We start from the raw sequence: 21,247 nt of genomic DNA on the forward strand, positions 1-21,247 counted from the left end.
GATCAGGAACAATGATAACATAAATATGATTATAACTGCTCGCAAACAAATTAGTTTCACCTTTAACTCACTGCTTAGTTCTAAATATCATAATGAACTGTATATAGTAATGTGGAAATTCAAAAGTGAAAAATATATTATATATATGGAAAGAAGAATAGATCAAGTTCTAAATAAACTAGCAGATTGATATATAGACTAGCATAATTGGGTTACCAATTGACAAAGAAGAACCACTAAATGAAACAAAGAAAGTGCATATATTTCAATGCCAAAATCGGTAAAGAGAGAGACAGCAAATAAGGGTTATTCATAAGTCAATGTCACATTTCGGAGTTTTATATCAGCATGAATGATATAAAAAAAGAAAGACAATCTCACAAAGTTTGTTTGTCATACCTTACAAGTGCTCAATGTGTGAACCTTTGGTTACATGGGAGGCATCCATAGGTTAGTCCAATTCTGCCCACACCTGCACCAGCATGTCACGGTCTATCGTTGCTATCGCTGCTGTAATGCAAACTCGGAGATCGTTTAAATCAGCTGAAAGCGGTGGAATGAACACCCTGTCCTTCACATATCCCCAGAGAAAGAAATAACAAGGTGTGAAGTCTGGGGATCTTGGCGGCCACCGAAACAATGCGACGTCATCGTAAGTAATGCGTCCAATCCATCTTTGCGGTAAGTTCTTGTTCATGTACGCATAAGTAATGCGTCCAATCCATCTTTGCGGTAAGTTCTTGTTCATGTACGCATGCACGAGTCGATGGAAGTGGGGTTGGGCCCCGTCCTGTTGGAAAATGAAGTTACCTCTGTCTGCTGTCACTTGGGGAATAAGCCATTGTTCTAACATATCCAGATAAGTGATGCCAGTCACTGTGGATTCTGCAAAAAAAAAAAGGACCCATAAACCTTGTCCTTTGCCATGGAGCAGAACACGTTAATCTTTGGGGAGTCACGCACATGCTCGACTGTCACATGTGGGTGTTCAGTTCCCCAAATCCGCACGTTGTGACAGTTCACCTTCCCCGACAAGTGAAACGTAGCTTCATCACTGAAAACGAGTCTCTCACCAAAATTATCATCGTCTGCCATTGCTGCCTGCATGTCGATGGCAAATTTTGTGCAAACCTCCTTGTCACCTTCTGTGAGCGCCTGTACAAGTTGCAGTTTGTATGGTTTCATCATCAGTTGCTTGCGAACAATACGCCACACAGTCGACTGAGACATTCCCAGCTGCACACTTGCACGATTTGTCGATTTCCGAGGGCTGCACGCAAACAACGCACGAACACTTTCAACAGTGGTGCCTGATGGTCCCGGCCTTCCAGGTCATTTAGGTAGACACAGACACCCTGTGCGCTCAAAAGTTTCATACCACTTCTTGATGGTCCAGCGATCTGGTGGATCCTTCTGAAAACAAGTGCGAAATCGCCGCTGAACAGTCACAGTAACCTCTGTTTTCGCAAACTGTATCATGCAAAATGCTCTCTCGTTACCTGAGAACGCCATATTGTACACTGCTGCTGCCTAGTGGCCAACCGCGTCACGTGCTGTTCACGTGACACAAACTTAGAGAGTTTCTGATTCCATACGTACATGATTAGGACTCGCACGTCTCATACATCACGCACACGATGTTCCCCAAATGTGACACTAACATATGAATAACACTATTGTTGTGCCTGGCAACAGCCCTTATTTTGCCTCCTCTTCTTACTTCCTGTGCAGCTTGCACAAATACTTCTTGGGATATCTCCCACCCCTCAGTTTTCCTTTTGTAATTTTGTGCCATCTGCGAAATAAGGAGATACTACACAATGCATGCACCATAAAATGTCCGACTAATTTATTTAACAGTGTATAATTTTACGTCTGAATATTTTGACAGGAAAATTAATTTTCTATCATGCAACAACGTGTATCGATAAATGGGGTAAGTTGTAACACTGTTACATTTTACCCCACCCATTATGTTACAACTAGCCCAACACCCTCCATATTGACTAATATCAAAGTTTCAGGAACAATGCTGCACTTCCCGAGTGCCACATTTATCTGTTTTATACCTGATACACGCACGGTTTGTTACATATCTTTTGTTTCTCGTTCCCCTTACGCATTTCGATCTAAGAATAAAAGAACGAAGATTTCAAAATATTATGCACCATGCAGAAAAACTTTTTTAATTTCCACACCTTTCCAGCTGCATCCACTGGCTGTTCTAACTGTCGCACACATACATGCCTGCAACGGCTGTGAGAAACTTGTTTCTGCAGATGACAGCATAAATGTGAGGGAGGCACTGTTACAACTAACCGCTGTTACAATTGTCCCCATCCTCCCCTATCTTCAGTTTTGAAAGCCAGGAAACAACCATTTGGTAAAGACTGTTGCCTTATGGAGTTTAGTTTCTATTTCTTTTAGGGATAAATTCTCCTACATGCATGCATTTCAATGATAGTTGAGACTGAAGATTTTTCATGTGTTAAATGTTGTTTTCTGCTACTTACAGGACGACAAGGTGAGAGAGGCCCACAAGGACTTATTGGGCCTCAAGGACCACCGGGAGAGCCAGCAGAAAGAGGAGACCCAGGCCCACCTGGTCCCACAGGAGAACAAGGGGCCCCTGGAATGCAGGGCGACAGGGGACAGTCAGGGCCACCTGGCCTTCAGGTAATATTACATTCCTCTCTGAATTTTTGTTTTGTATTGAGTAAAAGAAATATTAATAGATGAATACAGAATGTTTGTAACACAGATCTGATATAATGACAAATATTTAGTACAAAGCTTCTTCAATACACAAGACTACAAATTAATTAATTACAAGTTTTTCTTCGAGAAGAAAGAAGCTAGCATTTAACACCTGACATTTTTAATTGGTACACTAAAGGTAGCTCAGTCTTAGGCATCTGGCTACTATGCGAGAAACCCAGGTTCAATTCCGGCAGGGAAGAACCAGGATTTTGTCTACCTGTTCAAGCAGCTCTGGGGCCTATCCAGCATTGTATAAAAAGGGTACTTGGAGGAAACTCTGGGGGTAAAGGCAGCCAGGAGCATGGTGCTGATCACATCACTTCCACTTTCGGCCATGATCAAGAAAGTGTTGGACCCCAACTCTACACCCTGTATACGCCTTCATGGCATGGTGCAAAGCACAGGAGAGCACTTTACTTTATTACTCTTAATTTCATTAACTTAAAACATTCAAACATCATGTAAAAGTGTACATTAAAAGAACTTGAGAATGACGTTCAGTTTTAATATATACAAAATTGATATTCAGAGAAATATCAACACACAGAAATACACACATGCATCCCACATTTTTAAATTTTCATGGTTTCAGGCACAGATCCATCCATCGCTTTTATACACTATTAAATATAGATTAAAGGTTTTGTGTCTCTTTTTAAATTTACTCAAATTTATTTTGGTTAAAACTGGATTTTCAGATAAATGCAATTTGGATAAACAAGTTTTCTGTGTATAAGTTTTATTGGTAAATAATATTGGTTTCTATATTTTCTAATAAATGGGATTTAATTATTTGACTTCAGGGATTCCCAGGGCCACAAGGAGCAGGAGGACCTCCAGGAATGAAGGGGGAACGAGGGTTGCCTGGGTTGAAGGGAGAGCAAGGAAACTCAGGAGTTCAAGGTAGGAGAGATTCTGAAAATTACAAATTGCAAAACACATAACTTTTACAAGCAGAAGTTCACAGTTGATACCAGGCTGAATAAAAATTACCAGTTTCTTAATTCACTTCCTTTCTTTTTAATGTAATATACAGTGAACTAAAATATGAATTTTATATGGAGTTGTGAATCCTTTGGTACTGGATGCAAACTTTATTTTCTTCTAAGGACCACTACCTTTGTGTCCATATGGTACATTATGCCGTAATCTTTGCTAATGAAGGCAGTGGTTCTTCAAAATTAATCAGAAAGCCAATAGAAACTTCAATGCAAATATTCAGAACTTCACCTATGCAATAACAGATATAGTTAAAAACATTAATTTTTTGCACATAAAAATGCACAGAGTTCTTATTTAGGCTCAGTGGCCGCGGTGGCTCAGTCGGTAACGCGTCTGACTACCATGCTCAAGGTCCCGGGTTCGATCCCCGGCCGGTTCAAATCCGGGAACTTTTCTAACGGTGGAAGCGGCCCCGGCGCCTACCCAGCGTCGAATAACATGGGTACCTGGGGGAAACCCTGGGGGGTAAAGGCGGTCAGGGGCGTGATGCTGATCACATCACCCCCACTCACGACCGGATCAAGAAAGTGTGGGGCGTTACCCCCACACCCCCTATACGCCTTCATGGCGTGATGCTATGCACAGGGGAACACTTTACTTTTTTTTTTTCTTATTTAGGCATTATAATGGTAGTAAAAATGGCAGTAGCTAATGCAAAATTGAAAATCATTAAGTCAGGATATTTGTCTGTCAATGCTACATTTGTTCCAAGACATTATTCCATGAATATAACTATTTATATGGGTACTTGTAATTGATAACCACCATTGTTAATTGTAGGTAACCCTGGAGAAGCTGGTCCCCCTGGATTGATAGGATTAACTGGAGCGAAGGGTGCGAGAGGCGAGCCTGGTCCTAGAGGAGAAGGTGGGTTGATGGGACCACCAGGCCGACCGGGAGAACCAGGGCCTCCGGTAAGTTGTGTAGGCCTAGATCTAGGATTTCTTCTTGGATGTGCACTGAATACACTGTGAGCATACATGGTGGTGTCAAAAAGTTTCGAGGCTAGCTCTGTAACACGAAGTCACAGGGAGCACCGACCTTCCTAAGTCAGCCTGGAAAGAGACATTGTCCTGTGCACATCAGGAGCTGTGCAACTGGTGCTATTCTCACCACGTGCGTTACCACATCTGCGATTTCATCATGGACAGCAAGTTAGAACAAAGAGGGAATGTGCATGAAACTTGGCAAATATGTCACAGAGACACTTGACATGATTTGGTAAGTTTACGGCGATGCTGAAGTGAGTTGTTCGAGGTGTTTTGAGTGGCACGTGTGCTTCAAGAGGGAAAGAATATCACTGGAAGACGACAAATGACCAGGAAGACCTTCAACGAGTGCAACCCCCAAAATGCCAAAACCAGTTGGCAACATTTGCATGAGGATCGTGTGAGAACAATCCACAACATTGCTACCAGGTTTTAAGGCATCTGAGGGAGGATATTCGACAAAATTGACCAGATCTGTGGTGCATGAAAAACTGGATTCTCGACGACAACAATGCACCCTGTCACTCAGCTTTCATCACATATTAGTTTCTTGCTGAAAGAACACGATATCACTTCTGCACCCATCTTACTTGCCAGATTTGGTTCCTGCGGAGTTTGCCCTCTTCCCGAAGATGAAGATCCAGTTCAAATCGCAGAAGGTCCTCAACATGCTTCGAAAAGAAGACTTCGAGGACACATTCCAGAGTTTGCAGGAACGCTGGAGTGTGTAAATGTAGATACATTAAGTACTTTCTTGTAAACAGGGCTAGTCTCGAAACTATTTGATACCACCTCGCATGATAAGGCATAACACTGAAAATATCATGTGCAGATTTTTCTACATATTAAAAACTAGGATGATGATATAAAATTTACTGATACCGATAACCGATATTCTACCGATCTGATACAAAATTCCAAATGCTTAATAAATGTATATTACCAGTTGAACCAAGCTTTGGACTGCAAAAGAAACTGCATATTTACATTTACTTAAGATAAAGTATGGAATGAAGATTAAAAATATATTTTGGAGATTAATGTATTCATAAAAATTATAAGAAAATGGCAGAATATTGCATTAAATTGTAAGATATTTATAGATATATTGTATTGGTAAAATTATCGGTAATTTTACCGATAAACCAATATACTGATAGAGTACCAATTATTCTGTCCCATCCCTGTTAAAAACAACCTCATATGCATAATATTCATTTGAAGACAATTGCAAGGTTCATTTCTGGTCCAACTTGTGGTCAGATGAACTAATCGGCACTGGGCCTTCAAAGTGGAAACCAAATCACTGTGGCACAGTCACAGATTCTTCTGCATTGTAACAACCCAATTGACTTTCAATGGGATCATTACAACCCACAAGTGTTCATTCCTGCACAATTTGCTTCCACCAGGAAATGAACCCAAAGATTATCAGGTGATAGCATTATTAGATTTTTGTGAAATAGAAGTAGCTCTACATTTTTAAACTATGGTTACAGAAATAAATTGATAAGCTTGAGAAGCATTTCCTCAAGCGAAACTGTCACTAACAAAGGAAATATTTGGTGTAGAATGCTCTCGCTTTGTGTCCAATAGTTAATGTTTCTCCACGGTAAACAGTATAAGGTCATGCATTATGTTGTCCATTTCACATTCTAGTATCTGAGTGATAATAATATCTCATGGTGCTGCAAGCACATGTCCACACTATCTCAAGAAAACGAAATATTCTGAGTTTGTTTACCATATATTTCCATCCAATGAGAAGTTCCGAAAAATTGGAAGAGTAAATCCTATTGAAAATACAAAATTTCAGGTTGCTAACATTTTTCACTATAATATTACGAACGTGATGTCAAATCCAAATTACTAGGAATTACACCACAGAAGAGACTGAAGAAAGGCACCATTCCTACATTCATAATGATGATGACAGTGTTCGTACATGATGTGTGAAGTAGGGATGGCCAAATCCTTTTTTTTTTCTTTTTTTTGTATGGAGTAGATACATGATCGTAAAATGAGGAAGATGAAACTTTGTTAATAAATTCTACCTGAAAAAGGGAAAAATTGTTAAACCTCTCTCACCCAAATTCAGATTGCCTCCAAAATTCGGGTAGTAAAATTTCCAAATCGAGATTTTTACATTTTCCGGATTCTTGATATTTTTCGTCATCCCTAGTGTGGAGGTGAGATGTGTTAGGAAAAATGTTCTCTCTGAGTAAGTATGTCTGTCACCTCAAGAACAAAAATCTTGATTAGTCTTGTCATTTGTAAGCATAGAAAACAGAAAACAACAGGAATTACTTCGTGTTTTGTAAAGCAAGAACGTTTTTCCCGAAATCGATATTTGAACTGCAGTATCCAAAAAATGAAAAGGAGAAATACTATGAAGGAAATACAATGGATCCAGAACTGCTCTTTTCCAGCACTATCCGTGGGTAAATTTATGCTTTTGCTCACTTATATATCTTTCTATGCACCATTACTTTCATGTATTATGTGTGTGTTGCGGTGTTCTTCAATATGTGTTTTTCTCTTAAAAACAAGAAGAGCATTGAGTGCTTTACAGAGCTGGACATTCTGAGAAGTTTCATCTTGATGACATCACAGAAACCTTGCTGTGGTTGTAAACACGGGGCTCTTATGACAGACCTACAAGAACGGCAGTCGAAGGACCTTGGATTCGCACATTTTCTGCGATGACCTGGGTCACCTGACACCATTACACTCAACAGGAAATGTAGTGGGATGGTTGGGCACGGGGAGATAGAAATGGGCTCTCCTTTTGATGTGCTAAACTTTAATGAATTTCTTGCGTGTTTCTAGCTGTTTCATGGTGTCGCTTGACTAATTTTGAACAAATAGGCAAATATTCTGACTTATTATTTTTACTTCTTCTCTAAAATATTTAAAAAGCAATATTTTTATTATTTTGGTTTGTCATTGCCGCATCTCCCGATGACCGGACACCTCACCACTGGTAACAATACTTTAATAATATTGGGAATAACTAAGTATTATCAATATCAATATGTTTATTCATCATTAAGTATTACATTAATGCAATAGATGTCGCCATTGGTACTAATATAAAACATAATACAAGAGTAGTATAAACATACAAAAAAGACATAATTCAAGAATAATATAAACATACAAATATAAGACATAAAACAAGAATAGTATAAACATAGAAATATAAGTCATGATACAAGAATAGCATATATATCTAAATATAAAACTCTCTACCAGAATAGCTTAAACAAGCCTACATAAATAATAAATATATAGGGTGAGTATGAAGAGGACAGTATTACATGTATTACGAGTTCTAGAAATTTAAATCATCTTTTGAGTGCAGAATAAATTCATCTATTGAGTAGAAAACCTTTTCTCTCAGCCAGTCTTGCAGCACCCTTCTAAATTTTTCAAGAGGTGCACAGTGAGCTGTCCCTGGCAGCTGGTTGATGAGTTTTATTCCCATGTGTTTGTAATTATTTTGTACTTTGCTTAGCCTGGTTGATGGTGTGTCCAACTTATAACTGAATCTTGTGATGTGTCTGTGTATAGAGTGTCTTATGTTGAATTTATGAATATTTTCTTTGATAAACATTAGGCAGCTAAATATGTATAGGCATTGAACAGTCATTATTTTATATTGCTAAAAATGAGTACATTCAGTAACTAGAATTCATAATAAATATTGTCAGAAACCTGTGCATTTGTACCCAACTGTACATTTTTAGATCTTTACAAATACTAGTAATAATAATACATATATGTGGATCCAAATGTTGCTGTTACATTCAAATAAATTACAAATTAAATGTAAGTTGTCATATCTGATTTATGTGATATACTTTTGAGTTGGTGTTGTAAGTCCACTTTATGCACAGTAAGCCTAATTGGGACTGGACCTACAGTTTAAAGTGGGATCCGAACCACTATGTGCCTCCAATGGGTATCGAACCTGGGACCCCTTGATTATGTGATATACTGTATGCTATATGTGAATGTTGTGTATTTCAGGGACAAGCGGGTTCAACTGGCCAACCAGGCCCTTCGGGCATACCTGGAATTAAGGGTTCACCTGGAGATACAGGAAGACCAGGAAATCCTGGACCTCAGGGTCAACCAGGTGCACCTGGTCCAGAAGGACAAAAGGGAGACTCAGGTACTTTCTTCCTTCAGCTTTATTTGTATTATTTTATCTACTATCGATGTTAAAGTATTAATTTCATTAACTATCCAGAAAAATTTCAAACTTCAAACTGTAGTTCTTCCTTGGTAGTTTCAAATAAATATGCCCAAAAGTTGAAAATTGCTCAATAGCTATAAATGGTAGAACAGTTTATTACTTGATTCACTGGAAACAATTTAGACAAACTAGGTCTGTCTTATTCAAATATGAGAGGTAGCATGTGATCACTGATGGTGGTAATCAGTGGTGTAGGTGTAGGGGAACAGGACTCACTGCTGGTGGCATCACAGGAAAGGCAATCGATAACACAGAGAATGAAGAGTGCATGACAATGCTCATCCATGTACATTCCATTACTTTCCTCCTACATCGTTCTTACTCTCCAGATATAGTTCTCTTACATTACTGATATCAATATTCTAAAGATCCGATATAAAATTCCAAATGGTCCTTGAAGAACCTGAATAGTTCATTGACCTTAATGAATATGTGTTTCCAGGTGACTGGAGTGCAAAAGAAGTTGCATATTTAGACATTTACTTTAAAAGTAGAGCTTGAAGATTATCCATAAAAATTATAATGTAATGGTATCAGTTTGAACTAAATTATAAGATATTTATAGATATATATCGGATGAGTAAAATAATTGGTAATTTAACCGATACACAAATATGCCTATATCGGCCAATACCAGTAGAGTAACGATTAATCGGTCCCATCCCTAATTTTCATCTTCCTGGTCCTAAAATGCTCTTAGAAATGGTATTTGACATTTTCTTTCAACTTCTTTTCCTGAAAAATGTATACTACAATTTGTATTGTAATTATAAGTTCACAATGAAAATAAATTATAATTTTATTCGTAAAATATTAGTCATCTACACAAGTATTTAGAAACCTACCATTTTCTAAAGAAATCAGCTTTTGGCACAGAAAATACAATTGGAATGGAATTTCACATTTACCATTTTATGTTGTATTCAAAGTTAATGGAAGTTAATAAAGGCAATGGAAACCTTTCTTAGGGAATTCTTTTCTGTATTGTATTCCAGTTAATGAAAACAAAATAATATAATATCGAACTTAAGATTGTTTTATATTTCTATGTGTTTGAAACATTTGCTTCATGATATAGTACAATACATGATTTGTTTGTTTTGTTATTCAGGATCTGAAGGTCCACCAGGACCTACTGGACAACCAGGTCCTCAGGGACCGCCTGGAGACAGAGGCCTACCAGGTCTTCCAGGACCCACAGGACCCATAGGTGCAAGAGGATTAAGAGGAGCACCAGTAAGTTATTAATACATTAGTGTTATCAAATGTGCCACTTTGAACTGGAGTGAATGATTTGAAGGGCTCGGGAGTAAAACATGGTAAGTGACATTTTGGTCATTATTGAGTTACAAAGTAAAAAGGTTAATCCTTTAATTTTTCCATGTAATTGCCATGTCATCCAATTTTCATTGGACTCATTTAACACTTCTGAAATTGGTAAAGAAAATACGAAAATAATTTATCTACAGTGTAGCTTCTAATAACCTTTTTTCTTAATGAACTCAATAATGAACAAAAAATCCCTTACCATGTTTTACTACCGAGCCCTTCATTTGATACAAGAAGCTTTCTTATGCGTTGTGCTGATAAGTACATTGGTGGCTTTATAAGATGTAACATTTCAATTTCTTTCCTTATGCAATATTAGAAAATAAATTGCAACTTCTTTCCTAATCCAATATTCACCGGAGCATTGTCTATATACATTATGTGAATGTTTCAAGTCTTTTTCAAAAGTTGCATAAAAAATCATACATATATATTATGTAAATATTCTCCATGTAACTTTTGAAACGCACATGTGAAATGTATCGAAACACTTAGTATTCAAAGAATATATATATATATATAAAAACTATTAAGAATATAGTTTTTATTGTTTTATTACTTTTCAGTTTTAGTAAATGTAATATCATTACTGTATCAATATCAGTCTGTCCTTACTGTATTGTCTAAGGTCTATACTGATTAATCAACATAATTCATATTATTTTGTCTATGCCATACAAGTAATCAATAAAATATAATTTCTCAAAATTACACTTTTTTTTTTACTTTTCTTGCGAATTTTAAGGATGACTTACTCGTTTTATTTTTTTTCCAGGGAGAACCAGGGCCCACAGGCAAGTCAGGAAATGATGGGCCTCCAGGTCCACAAGGCATATCTGGGCCACCAGGACAAACAGGGCCAGCTGGTGAACCAGGACCCGAGGGCCCGTCAGGTAAAATTGGGCCACCAGGAATAGCTGGACGACCGGGTGATAAGGGACCCACGGGACCTGCAGGAGTACCAGGGCCTGGTGGACCTCCAGGGTTGCCAGTTAGTAGCACTTTCCTTATTTCTGATATGTACGGAAGAAGATGGATTTGTGAACTCTTTGCCCCAATGCCATCACTTCTCATACAAGAGAACAAAATGATTTTGTGATTTGTTTCCCTTAGGTCTAATATTAAACTCATATGACACATCAGTACAGTATTCACATTTGGAAAGGTCTATGCTGTAAATAGATACATTAGACATTTTTTTAACTCTGCTTATATGCATAACTTTAACAGATAGAAACTGCCTTGCAATTGTAACTATCAGTTTCAGTGATAAAACAGTGATTAGGATTAACACGGATGAAACAACACAAATGCGTACATGGTGAACACTGTCCCGCCATGCAGACTCTCCTTACTCCCTCACACAGACTACTCACCAACTGTAACTATTATCATACTCAGCCACTAGGTAGTAGTACCAGTCAAACAATCACGTACAGAATACAGTGTTTCTATTTTTCTAAACAGTCGCTTTTCGATAATATATATAAATTGTCATTGTATAAGCCTATTCAAGAAAGTGTGGGGCATTACCCCCACACCCCCTATACGCCTTCATGGCGTGGTGCTATGCACAGGGGAGCACTTTACCTTTTTTTTTTTTATAAGCCTATTCAAAGTCTCATCAACCTCTTCCTCACTATGCAATGCATAATAAGAAGAGGCCCTGAAAAGTGAGAACCCACAAATATTTTGAAATGTTCGTTTCACTACTTACAAATACGATAGAGCTGTTGCCATTGGTGTAGAAAAACAGATGAAAATGGTAATAGACCAAATTACTAAACATAAACAGGCTGTTGACCCTGAATGGGATCTTGCATTACAAAGACTGTTCTTTTATTAATGCAATTTTTTCACAACAGCTCAATTAACTACATTTAATAAAATTGCAATGTAATATTTGTGTTTTTCACATAAAATGTGTGTACTTCTGGATCTTATGTCAGCAGTAGTAAATAAATACCTATATGAGTACAAAAAAGTGCTAGCAAAAACAGTACATACAGATATTTCAGACGATTTGCCTTGAATTATTTCCTCTGGTAAAACCTATTACAATAAGTTTAAGGCTGGAATAAAACCAATCCTCCTTAAATTTACTTCCCCAACTTCATCCTTTCATACCCAGCACTTCATGTTATTACTCTTAATTCATATTTCAAATTTACATATCTTTTAGGGACCTCCAGGACCACTTGGACCACTGGGACCAGCAGGAGAAAGAGGACCCAGAGGAGAAACTGGACCTCAAGGTGTTGAAGGCCCTCAGGTAAGCCTTATTTTTTTTATTAATTTACAATTCTTTACCATTCAGAATCGGAATTAAAATGGAAGGTGCTCTCTTTCACCTCCCTGTTAAGGTTTACAGCAGCAATGGCATTTTACAAGGATGAAGTTATCCTGAAAACTCAAGCTCAGTAAAAGACAGTTTTAATGTTTTAAATAGTATTTTAGAAACATATTTAAATAAATATAATTCTACATGTAATATAAAGAGTAGCACATTATGGTGCTTATGCATTTAAAACATCATTTAACAGAAGATATTAGTTTCCACTAATGTACTAGAACCAGAAGTTTAATAAATAAGATACTCAAAAACGTTTTCTTTCAAAGCCTTATTGCTGGACATGAAAGATACAGTGTAGATAAGAGCTGCAGTACATCAGTTGGTAGATCATCTGACTACCACACAGAAGACCCGGGTTTGAATCTCGGGGGGTCCTACACCAGGAATTTTTCCAGTCATTTCCCTGCTTCTGCGTGGCTCTGAGTTCCACACAGCCTCGTATAAATGGGTACCTGGGAAGTAAAGGTGTCTCGTCTCAACTATGGCCAAGATCATGAATATGTGGAGCCCTATACTTCCACATCACCCCATGTCCATTCATGGCATGTGTGCACATGCAGGGGGGGTGCCTTTACCTTACCTTTACAATACAGATATTACACATACGAATTAAATAAGGAAAGAAAGAAAAACAGCAAACGTGGGAGAAGATTAGGACAGGAAGAATTCAAACCAACCTTTAACCATTGAAACATCTCATCTGACTGAAACCTGGGTCTCTGGGACACTGTGCCATTGTTTTACCAACTGAGCCAGCCATCGTTTCACCTATTTTTTTTTCTTCCGCTGTTTTACATATGTGGAATTCTTTCTGACAGTGATAGTGAAATGGAATATGTTGCCTTTGTAACAGTGATGGCATCAACAGTGCTAGATTCTTCCAATACAGAGCTGTGTATTAACTCAAATGAACATTTTTCACTCAAATATTGATGAAGTTACATGTATTATGTATGTGTGCTGACTCTTCAGTTAATACACAGCTCCAATCTGGGAGTTTGAAGGCACCATCAATGTAAGAGGGCAAAGGTGAGGAGATAAGATAAACATCTCATTATAACTTGTCACCAGTAATAGTGTATTAATTGGAAAGTGCAGTTAATTTAATTCTTTTCTTTCTAGGGATCACGTGGAAAACCTGGTCCTCCAGGCCCAGAAGGTACAAAGGGTGAAAGAGGAAGTGAAGGGCCAAAGGGTTCAAAGGGACACAGAGGTCTCATTGGATTACAAGGGCTTCCAGGTCCTCAGGTAAGTTAGATAATCTTCACAATTAGCCAAAAGTGGCAGAAAAGCTAAGTGAACTAAAACAAATTAATCAATCAAAGGCAAGTTAGATAAAGTTCTTCTTTGAATCAGAGTGATTACCATTTTGATTTTCTACCTGGGTTTCTCCTTTATCCTCTGCCTTCTTTTGTTTCCCTTCTTTCTGACTCCCTCCCCTGTTGATCTCTCAAGTATATTTATTTTCCTTTCTTTCACTTCCACACACACACACACATAAACTCTTATTTCTTTACCTTTCCTTTATTCACTCTCCCCATATCACTTTATTTCTTTTTTTCTCACCCCTCCCTACCCTCTTGCAACATTTTATTTTTTCAGTGACCTATAACCAGGCCATCATGCTGTTTCAAGTGCATGTCATACTTAACCAATTATTGTATACCTCACTTAAGTCCTCATAAAGTGTTTACTTCATAGAAAAAGTAAAACTTTATTCCAAGGACCATCAACAACATACTTTTCCCTTGAAGCTCTCTGCAAAATAAAGAATGCTGGCAGAGTCGCTTTGCATGAATTGATTATGAATCATTGTTAGGATAAAATAATTTATATGTTAACTAAACATTTCTTTGTTGATTTCAGGGGCCACCAGGAGAAAAGGGAATGACTGGGCCAACAGGTTTAGCAGGAAAGTCAGGGGAACCTGGCTCAAGAGGTAAAGTCACTATGTCAGTGATATCATTAAGAATTGCAATTATTATTATTATTATTATTATTATTATTATTGCAGAAGAGGTGGTGGTCTAGTCAGTAGGGTGTCTGACTGCCACACGGAAGATCTGGGTTCGATTCCCAGGGTGCATGATCTAAGGTCAGAATTTTCCTTACCTTGTCCCCACATAAAGTGGCTCTGGGGCTTATCCAGTCTCAAATCATTGGATACCTGGGGGCAACCCTGTGAGGTAAATGTGGCCGGAGCATGTGCTGATCACATCACCTCCAAAATTGCCAAGATCGAGAATATCTCCTAAATGAGCCTTCATAGCACAGTGCTACATTCAAGGGGAACTTTGCCTTTGAATTTGAATTTGAATTTAAAATTTTGGGTGCGTCAGAACATAGGCTATTTTGCACCCTTCACTTTATACGGGGTCAAGCCCTTACCAGAACTAAAATAACATAACTGTAATGTGTCATAACTAAAATATTAAAATATTCTGACTGGTTAAAAGCTGAGGCTGTTAAGAGGCACTCAGCACACACAAGGACAAAACATAGGACAACACACAGAATTATACTCGTCATAGGGCCAGCTGCCAGAGCCTTTTACCTTATTATTATTATTATTATTATTTAATCAATGGTTAGACAAAAGGTAGTGACATTCACTGAGAAGTTATTTAGACACATTGGTAAATTCAGACACATCAGGAAATGCAGACAAAGCAGAGAACCAGAAGATAGCCATCCTTCCATACATTGGAAACCTCTATGGAATTATGAGCTGTATTCTTAGAAAACATAATAAGAAAACCATTCACATACTACCAATGAAAACCAGGAGCCTACTACACAATCCCAAGTGAAATTTGGGACTTAAAATACCTGGAGTTTACCAGATTGCTTGCAAGTGTGGTGAAGCATACATTGGTTAAAATGGCAGGACAACTGAACAGTGCTGCAGAGACCACCAGAGAAGTCGGAACTAGGGGAACATTCAAGGAGACCCATAGAATGGATTTCAGCAACATAAATTATCACCAAATCATCAAACTACTGATACTGCATCATCAAAGAATCAATAACCATTCATGGACAAAACGGAATCTTAATCACAACACCAGCTTGCATTGGATCCAGCCTGGCTAGCAATAGTCAACCAGCAGCGTGGATGCAGCAGTAATGACTCCCGATTGGTCTGCCATCTTCACCAGGAACCTTCATCTGCGAACACAAATAAACTTTCCACAACTCACCTGGCCGATAGCCGGAGAGAATCTTTTCATTATTTTGACATTTTTATTCAATGCAAGATCATATTTCTGGATGAATGGCGGCATGCTCCATTGCAGAATTGAATGCTGTCCGACACATTATATGGAAGTCTCAAAGTATATTTTCTTATCTACGTAGAAAAGCACCACTAAATTTTACCTGGACAAAGAATGTATGGGAGCTCACAATATTCAAACTTGAGCGTGGAGGAGTATCAATGCAATATTCAACACTGAGCAATTCAAACATGGGATAAAAAGGTTTTGAAAATAGCATTTGAACCCGACAATGTGTATTATAACTTTTTGTGCTGTTATAGCTTGATTCGCTCCCAAGTTCTATACATTACAAAATAACATGCTTTGTAAATATGTAATTTTTTAAGATCCACATAAATTGGACAATTGATTTTAATTCAAAGCCTAGTTTCATAAAAATAAGAATACACCTGCTCACCAAACGCGAGGGCCAAGAAATCAATGCTTAACAACTATCCAAATTGAAACATCCTGATGCATTGAAGCTAGCTTAGTTCTAATTTAAAGAGGACATTTAACACTAGAAGTGCCAGGATTTTTTACTACCTAGAAGTGCCACCTCCGGTCAAAATGACCGGTATTTAAAATTTGACCATTTCTCAAAATGGATATTGCCAATAATCATCATATTACTAATAAAACAAAATATTTTGTAAAAAAATACAAAAATATCATGAAACCCAGCGAATTTTATTTTCCATGCACTAATTACAACAATAAATATTCATTTTCTTCAAGGAAATAAGTTTCTGTCATGAAATTTCACATATTACATTTTTTGCATTTCAGTACCTTTTCTACACCAGAAACACATTTTCCACAAACATTTCTGTTGCACATTGAACAAATGTCACTTGTTTTGTTTTCATTGCACAATGCCACCTGGCATTGGCGTCTCTTTCTGGAAACAGAGCCACTTACGTTCCATGCATGTGATATTGATGTTGACAATATTTTATTGGGCTTTGCATTCAAATGTCCTTCTCTCAGTTCCTCAGCTAATTCTATCAAAAAATCCTCCCCGTGATTGCCTTGTAAACTACCCATTCATTTATTGCTGCCAGATCTAAGATATTGTAAAACACATATACCGGCTATCTACGTGATGAAGCACGGACTGAATATTTGCGTGCCATTTGATCAACAACATCAACACTGCATTTAGTTTTGTTGTAATACGAGGCGTATTTCTTAAGTAAGAACCGTTTTGATATGTACAAAAAACAAGTAAACTTTTTGTAACAATTTTATTGTTACATGAAAGACCACACTTTTATCTACTTTTCCACATAATTGCCACCAATATTAAGGCACTTATCATATCGAACAACAAGCTTTTGTATTCCGTTGTCATAGAAGTTTGCCGCCTGAGTTGACAGCCACTGCAACACGGTCGTTTTGAGGCTATCGTCGTCATCGTGGCGCTGACCTTCGAGATGCTTCTTCAGTTGCAGAAACACATGGTAGTCACTGGGTGCTAGATCGGTGCTGTATGGAGGATGATCAAATTGTTCCCAGCCAAATGATGCGATGAGATCTTGACAAGAAAAGTCAAGGTGCTACCTAAACGTTTGCTTTTGTGCGCCTCAGTTAACATTTTTGGTACCCCTTGTGAGCACAATTTTCGATAGTTCAAGCGTTTGGAAACAATTTCGTAGATAACACTTCTTGAAACTTCAGGAAACTTCTCTGATAGTGAAGAAATCGTGAAGGGTTTGTTCTCTTTCACTTTTTCGTCGACTTTCTGCACCAAATCAACAGTGATTACTGTGGGTCGCCCAATCCGTTCCTCGTCATGAACATTCTTTCGGCCATCTTTGAAAGCTCTTACCCATTTGCATACCATTCCATCACTCATGATGTTTTGTCCATACACTTCACAAATCTGACGGTGAATTTCAACTGCTTTCACGCCTTTAGCACTAAGAAAACGAATAACAGTGCGTATTTCACAGTCGGTGGGATTCTCAATCGGCGGAGGCATTTTAAATACGCAAAAGCAAATGTATACAAAATTGTTTGTTGCCGCAATGGCATCTCTGGCTTGCCAACAGATGTAGGTGCACATTGCGCATGCACAGGATGCCGACCGCATCGCTGCAGTGTCGGAACTTCAAAACGGTACTTACTTTAAAAATACGCCTTGTACTTGATTGTTTCTGGAAGTTTCTTCTGGCTTTGCAAATCTACTTCTACATCTGAATGCACGGAGCTTAGGAGTAGAACATTTTTGTTTGGTTTAGCTTGGTATGCACACAATGTAATGTCCCCCTTTTTTAGCAAACATGTTTCATACGCTTGTGTTCTAATGTTCACAATTTCATTAGGAATCTCCTTTCTATTTTTCATCATAGTGCCAATTAGGCTTGTCTTCTTCTCCTTTAGCTTCTCAGCGAGTTTTAGAGATGTGAAATAATTGTCAGTAGTTACATTTCTACCCGCATTTAGATAAGGTGAAGTAATTCTCAATACAACATTTTCAGGTACAGTAACATTATCATTCCTTGATTCATCTTTTCCAAGGTATGGAAAGGCATTGCACATGTATTTGGAATGTACGTCCAGTAGCATCCAAAATTTTATAGCAAATTAGTCTGGTTTGTTTGGCATTTACTCTGTAAATCTACACCTCGCTTTCGAAGGAAACAATTGTTCGGCAACTGTCAGATTTTCCCCTGGAGTGTAGCAACTCCTACAATTAGCTATAAATTTGTCCCAAATATCAGAGCACAGTGCAAATTTATCAGTTTATAATCGTTCAAATATGGATGATTTTGAATCGAATCTAAGATATTTCATTATTTCCCTGAACCTGTTTCTTGACATTGTTTGTTGAAAGAAAGGTGGCCCCCAAGTAGTTTTTCATAAAAAATCGTAGTCTATAGAACTGCACCCATACGCTCCTCTAGCATATAAAATAGTCAGGAAAGCGTCAAGTTCTTGTAATGACAAACGCCAGTTGGGTTGTTGGTTTGGAGCTGCTTCTTCTTCCTTACACTTCAGTGTTCAAACGAAACTGAGTCCTCACTTTCTCCTTCTTATCAGCTTCAACAATACCCCAACATATATGGGCGAGTCCAAAAGAGGAAGGAAGAATATAGGTGGAAACTGTAAGTGCAACGATCCAATCGAAAAGTGGTTTTCCATTGAAATACATTAGCGGTCAAAATGACCAGCAACGGCGCTTCTAGGTAGAAACATAAATATTTCCATTAGTATTATTTTTTTTTTTGTAAATAACGTATAGCAGTAATAATATACTACAAATTTTAGGAAAAGTCACAAAATTTCAACACACGAAGAAAAAGGTTTCTGTACAAAGCAGAAACTGCAATTTGAAAAACTGTCAAAATGACCGGCTTGGCGCTTCTAGTGTTAAAGACTTAAAGTGATACTTTAAAATAAGTAATTTTTCCATATTTCTACTGGTAAAAAAAAAAAGAAACTGTATGGCTTTTTTTCTTTCAGGACCTCCTGGTCGTGATGGCAGCCCTGGGCCGCAAGGAATTGTAGGGCCCCCAGGACCAAGAGGATCGACAGGAGAAGAAGGAAGGAATGGACAGGCAGGGCCTCCAGGACCTCCAGGACCACCTGGGCCACCTGGGGAGCCTCTTGGTTATGATGCCGCTGCCATTGCTGCTCTTCTAGGTCAAGGTCAATCCAAGGTCAGTACGTGTCAGTGGACTGTCTTTAATATTGGGTTGGCAACTAAGTTCCCGCCGTTTTTTAAGGAAGGTGTTGAAAGGTTAGTTTTCAATAAACAGATACAAGTAGTTAATCAATAATGTATTCTCCTGTGTTGTTTACAACGTTTTGCCAACGTTCAACAAGGTTTTCAATACCTCGTCGGTAGAAATAACGTGGTTTAGACTCGAAAAAGTCATCCAACCAAGCTCTCAATTCTGCATCAGTATTGAACGAAACTCCCCGCATAGCATTTGAAAGAGATCAAAAGAGGTGAAAATCCGTTGGTGCCAAATCTGGAGAGTATGGTGGGTGTGGCAGCACTTCCCAACCATGAGCTTGAATGGCGTCCTTGGTCATATTGGCGATATGAGGGCGGGCGTTGTCGTGCAGCAAAAGAACACCATGCTGCCGATTCGGTCTTTTCTCTTGAATAGCCGTGTTGAGTCGTTCCATTTGTTGCACATAGAGTTCCGCGTTGATCGTTTGGTTCCTTTCAAGCAATTCGAAATGGAGAATCCCTTCCCAGTCCCACCATACGCGCAACATCGTTTTACGCGGATGAAGTTCCTGTTTCGTGCGTGGGGTCGCTTGTTTCCCAGGGCTCAGCCATTCCTTACGCCGCTTCATATTCATGTAAAGGCACCATTTTTCATCGCCAGTAACGATTCGGTGAAGAAATCGTTCCTTGTGTCCATGGGTTGCACGGTGCCGAGCAAGCAAACCAGCGGAGATTGTGGCTCGTTGATTTTTGTTGGTGACACTTAAAGTGTGAGGCACCCATGCTCCACACTTCTGAACCTTTCCCATCGAGTGAAGATGCTTCTCTACAGTAGTGTGGGAGCAACCCATTGTCTCTGCCAGTTCCCTTGTTGTTTGACGCGGATTTTCATGCAACAGGTGGTTCAATCGCTCTTCATCGAACTCAACTGGACGGCCAGAACGAGATGCATCTTTGAGGTCAAAATTTCCTTTTTTGAACTTCGCATACCAATCACGGGCGGTTCTTTCAGCTATAGCACCCACTCCATACACAGCACAAATGTTGCGAGCAGCTTCTGCGGCCTTAGAACCTTGATTAAAGGCAAAAAGGAGGAGGTGTCGAAAATGCTCATTCTTCTCAACTTGACATTCCATTTTAATGATCTGTAAATAACAAGAAAATGTGTGTTAGTAACAAAGAAACATAAATTTAGGTAGAACAATATATTCTCTTTTGCATGATGTACACCTTCGTACCAAACGTATTTAATGTCATAGAGATTTTTCCAATTAAAAAAAACGGCGGGAACTTAGTTGCCGTTGTAGTGAAAGTGAACGGACGTGTTTTCGGAGGTCTCCAGAGTGCAGCGAAGCGGAACAAGATGGGAAATTCCGTGGGGCAGTGGCGGCAGGCGATCGGCCTCTTTCGCGCAGCTTTGTGCCCAAACATCCGAATGGAAAAGGAAAGTGTTTTTCCGAAAACTGTGTACCATGCTTATGGAGTGGTTCTGCTATCATTGCTTATTATAGGCGGCATCGAGCAAAATCCAGGCCCCCGCAACAATGTTGATTTCTCAAGCGAAATTATGGAACTGAAGCAAGTTATGCTTCAAGTGAAAAGTTCGAATGA

At 38.5% G+C, this 21,247-nt stretch overlaps 1 protein-coding gene across 2 annotated transcripts in view; it reads left to right on the plus strand.

Moving 5' to 3' along the window:
• The window catches only part of LOC145992041 (uncharacterized), a 97,518-nt gene that overhangs the window by 64,014 nt on the left and 12,257 nt on the right, over positions 1-21,247 (plus strand). For both annotated transcript variants that reach the window (XM_083128166.1, XM_083128175.1), the window contains 10 exons: positions 2,516-2,676; positions 3,564-3,663; positions 4,543-4,676; positions 8,784-8,928; positions 10,124-10,248; positions 11,117-11,332; positions 12,524-12,613; positions 13,817-13,942; positions 14,561-14,633; positions 19,420-19,616. In XM_083128166.1, coding sequence (XP_082984292.1) covers positions 2,516-2,676; positions 3,564-3,663; positions 4,543-4,676; positions 8,784-8,928; positions 10,124-10,248; positions 11,117-11,332; positions 12,524-12,613; positions 13,817-13,942; positions 14,561-14,633; positions 19,420-19,616 — 1,367 coding nt within the window. The remainder of the gene's footprint in view (positions 1-2,515; positions 2,677-3,563; positions 3,664-4,542; positions 4,677-8,783; positions 8,929-10,123; positions 10,249-11,116; positions 11,333-12,523; positions 12,614-13,816; positions 13,943-14,560; positions 14,634-19,419; positions 19,617-21,247) is intronic.

The sequence above is a fragment of the Lepisma saccharinum genome, chromosome 1, assembly GCF_977018435.1.
Source record: "Lepisma saccharinum chromosome 1, izLepSacc3.1, whole genome shotgun sequence".
Lineage (NCBI taxonomy): Eukaryota > Metazoa > Arthropoda > Insecta > Zygentoma > Lepismatidae > Lepisma > Lepisma saccharinum.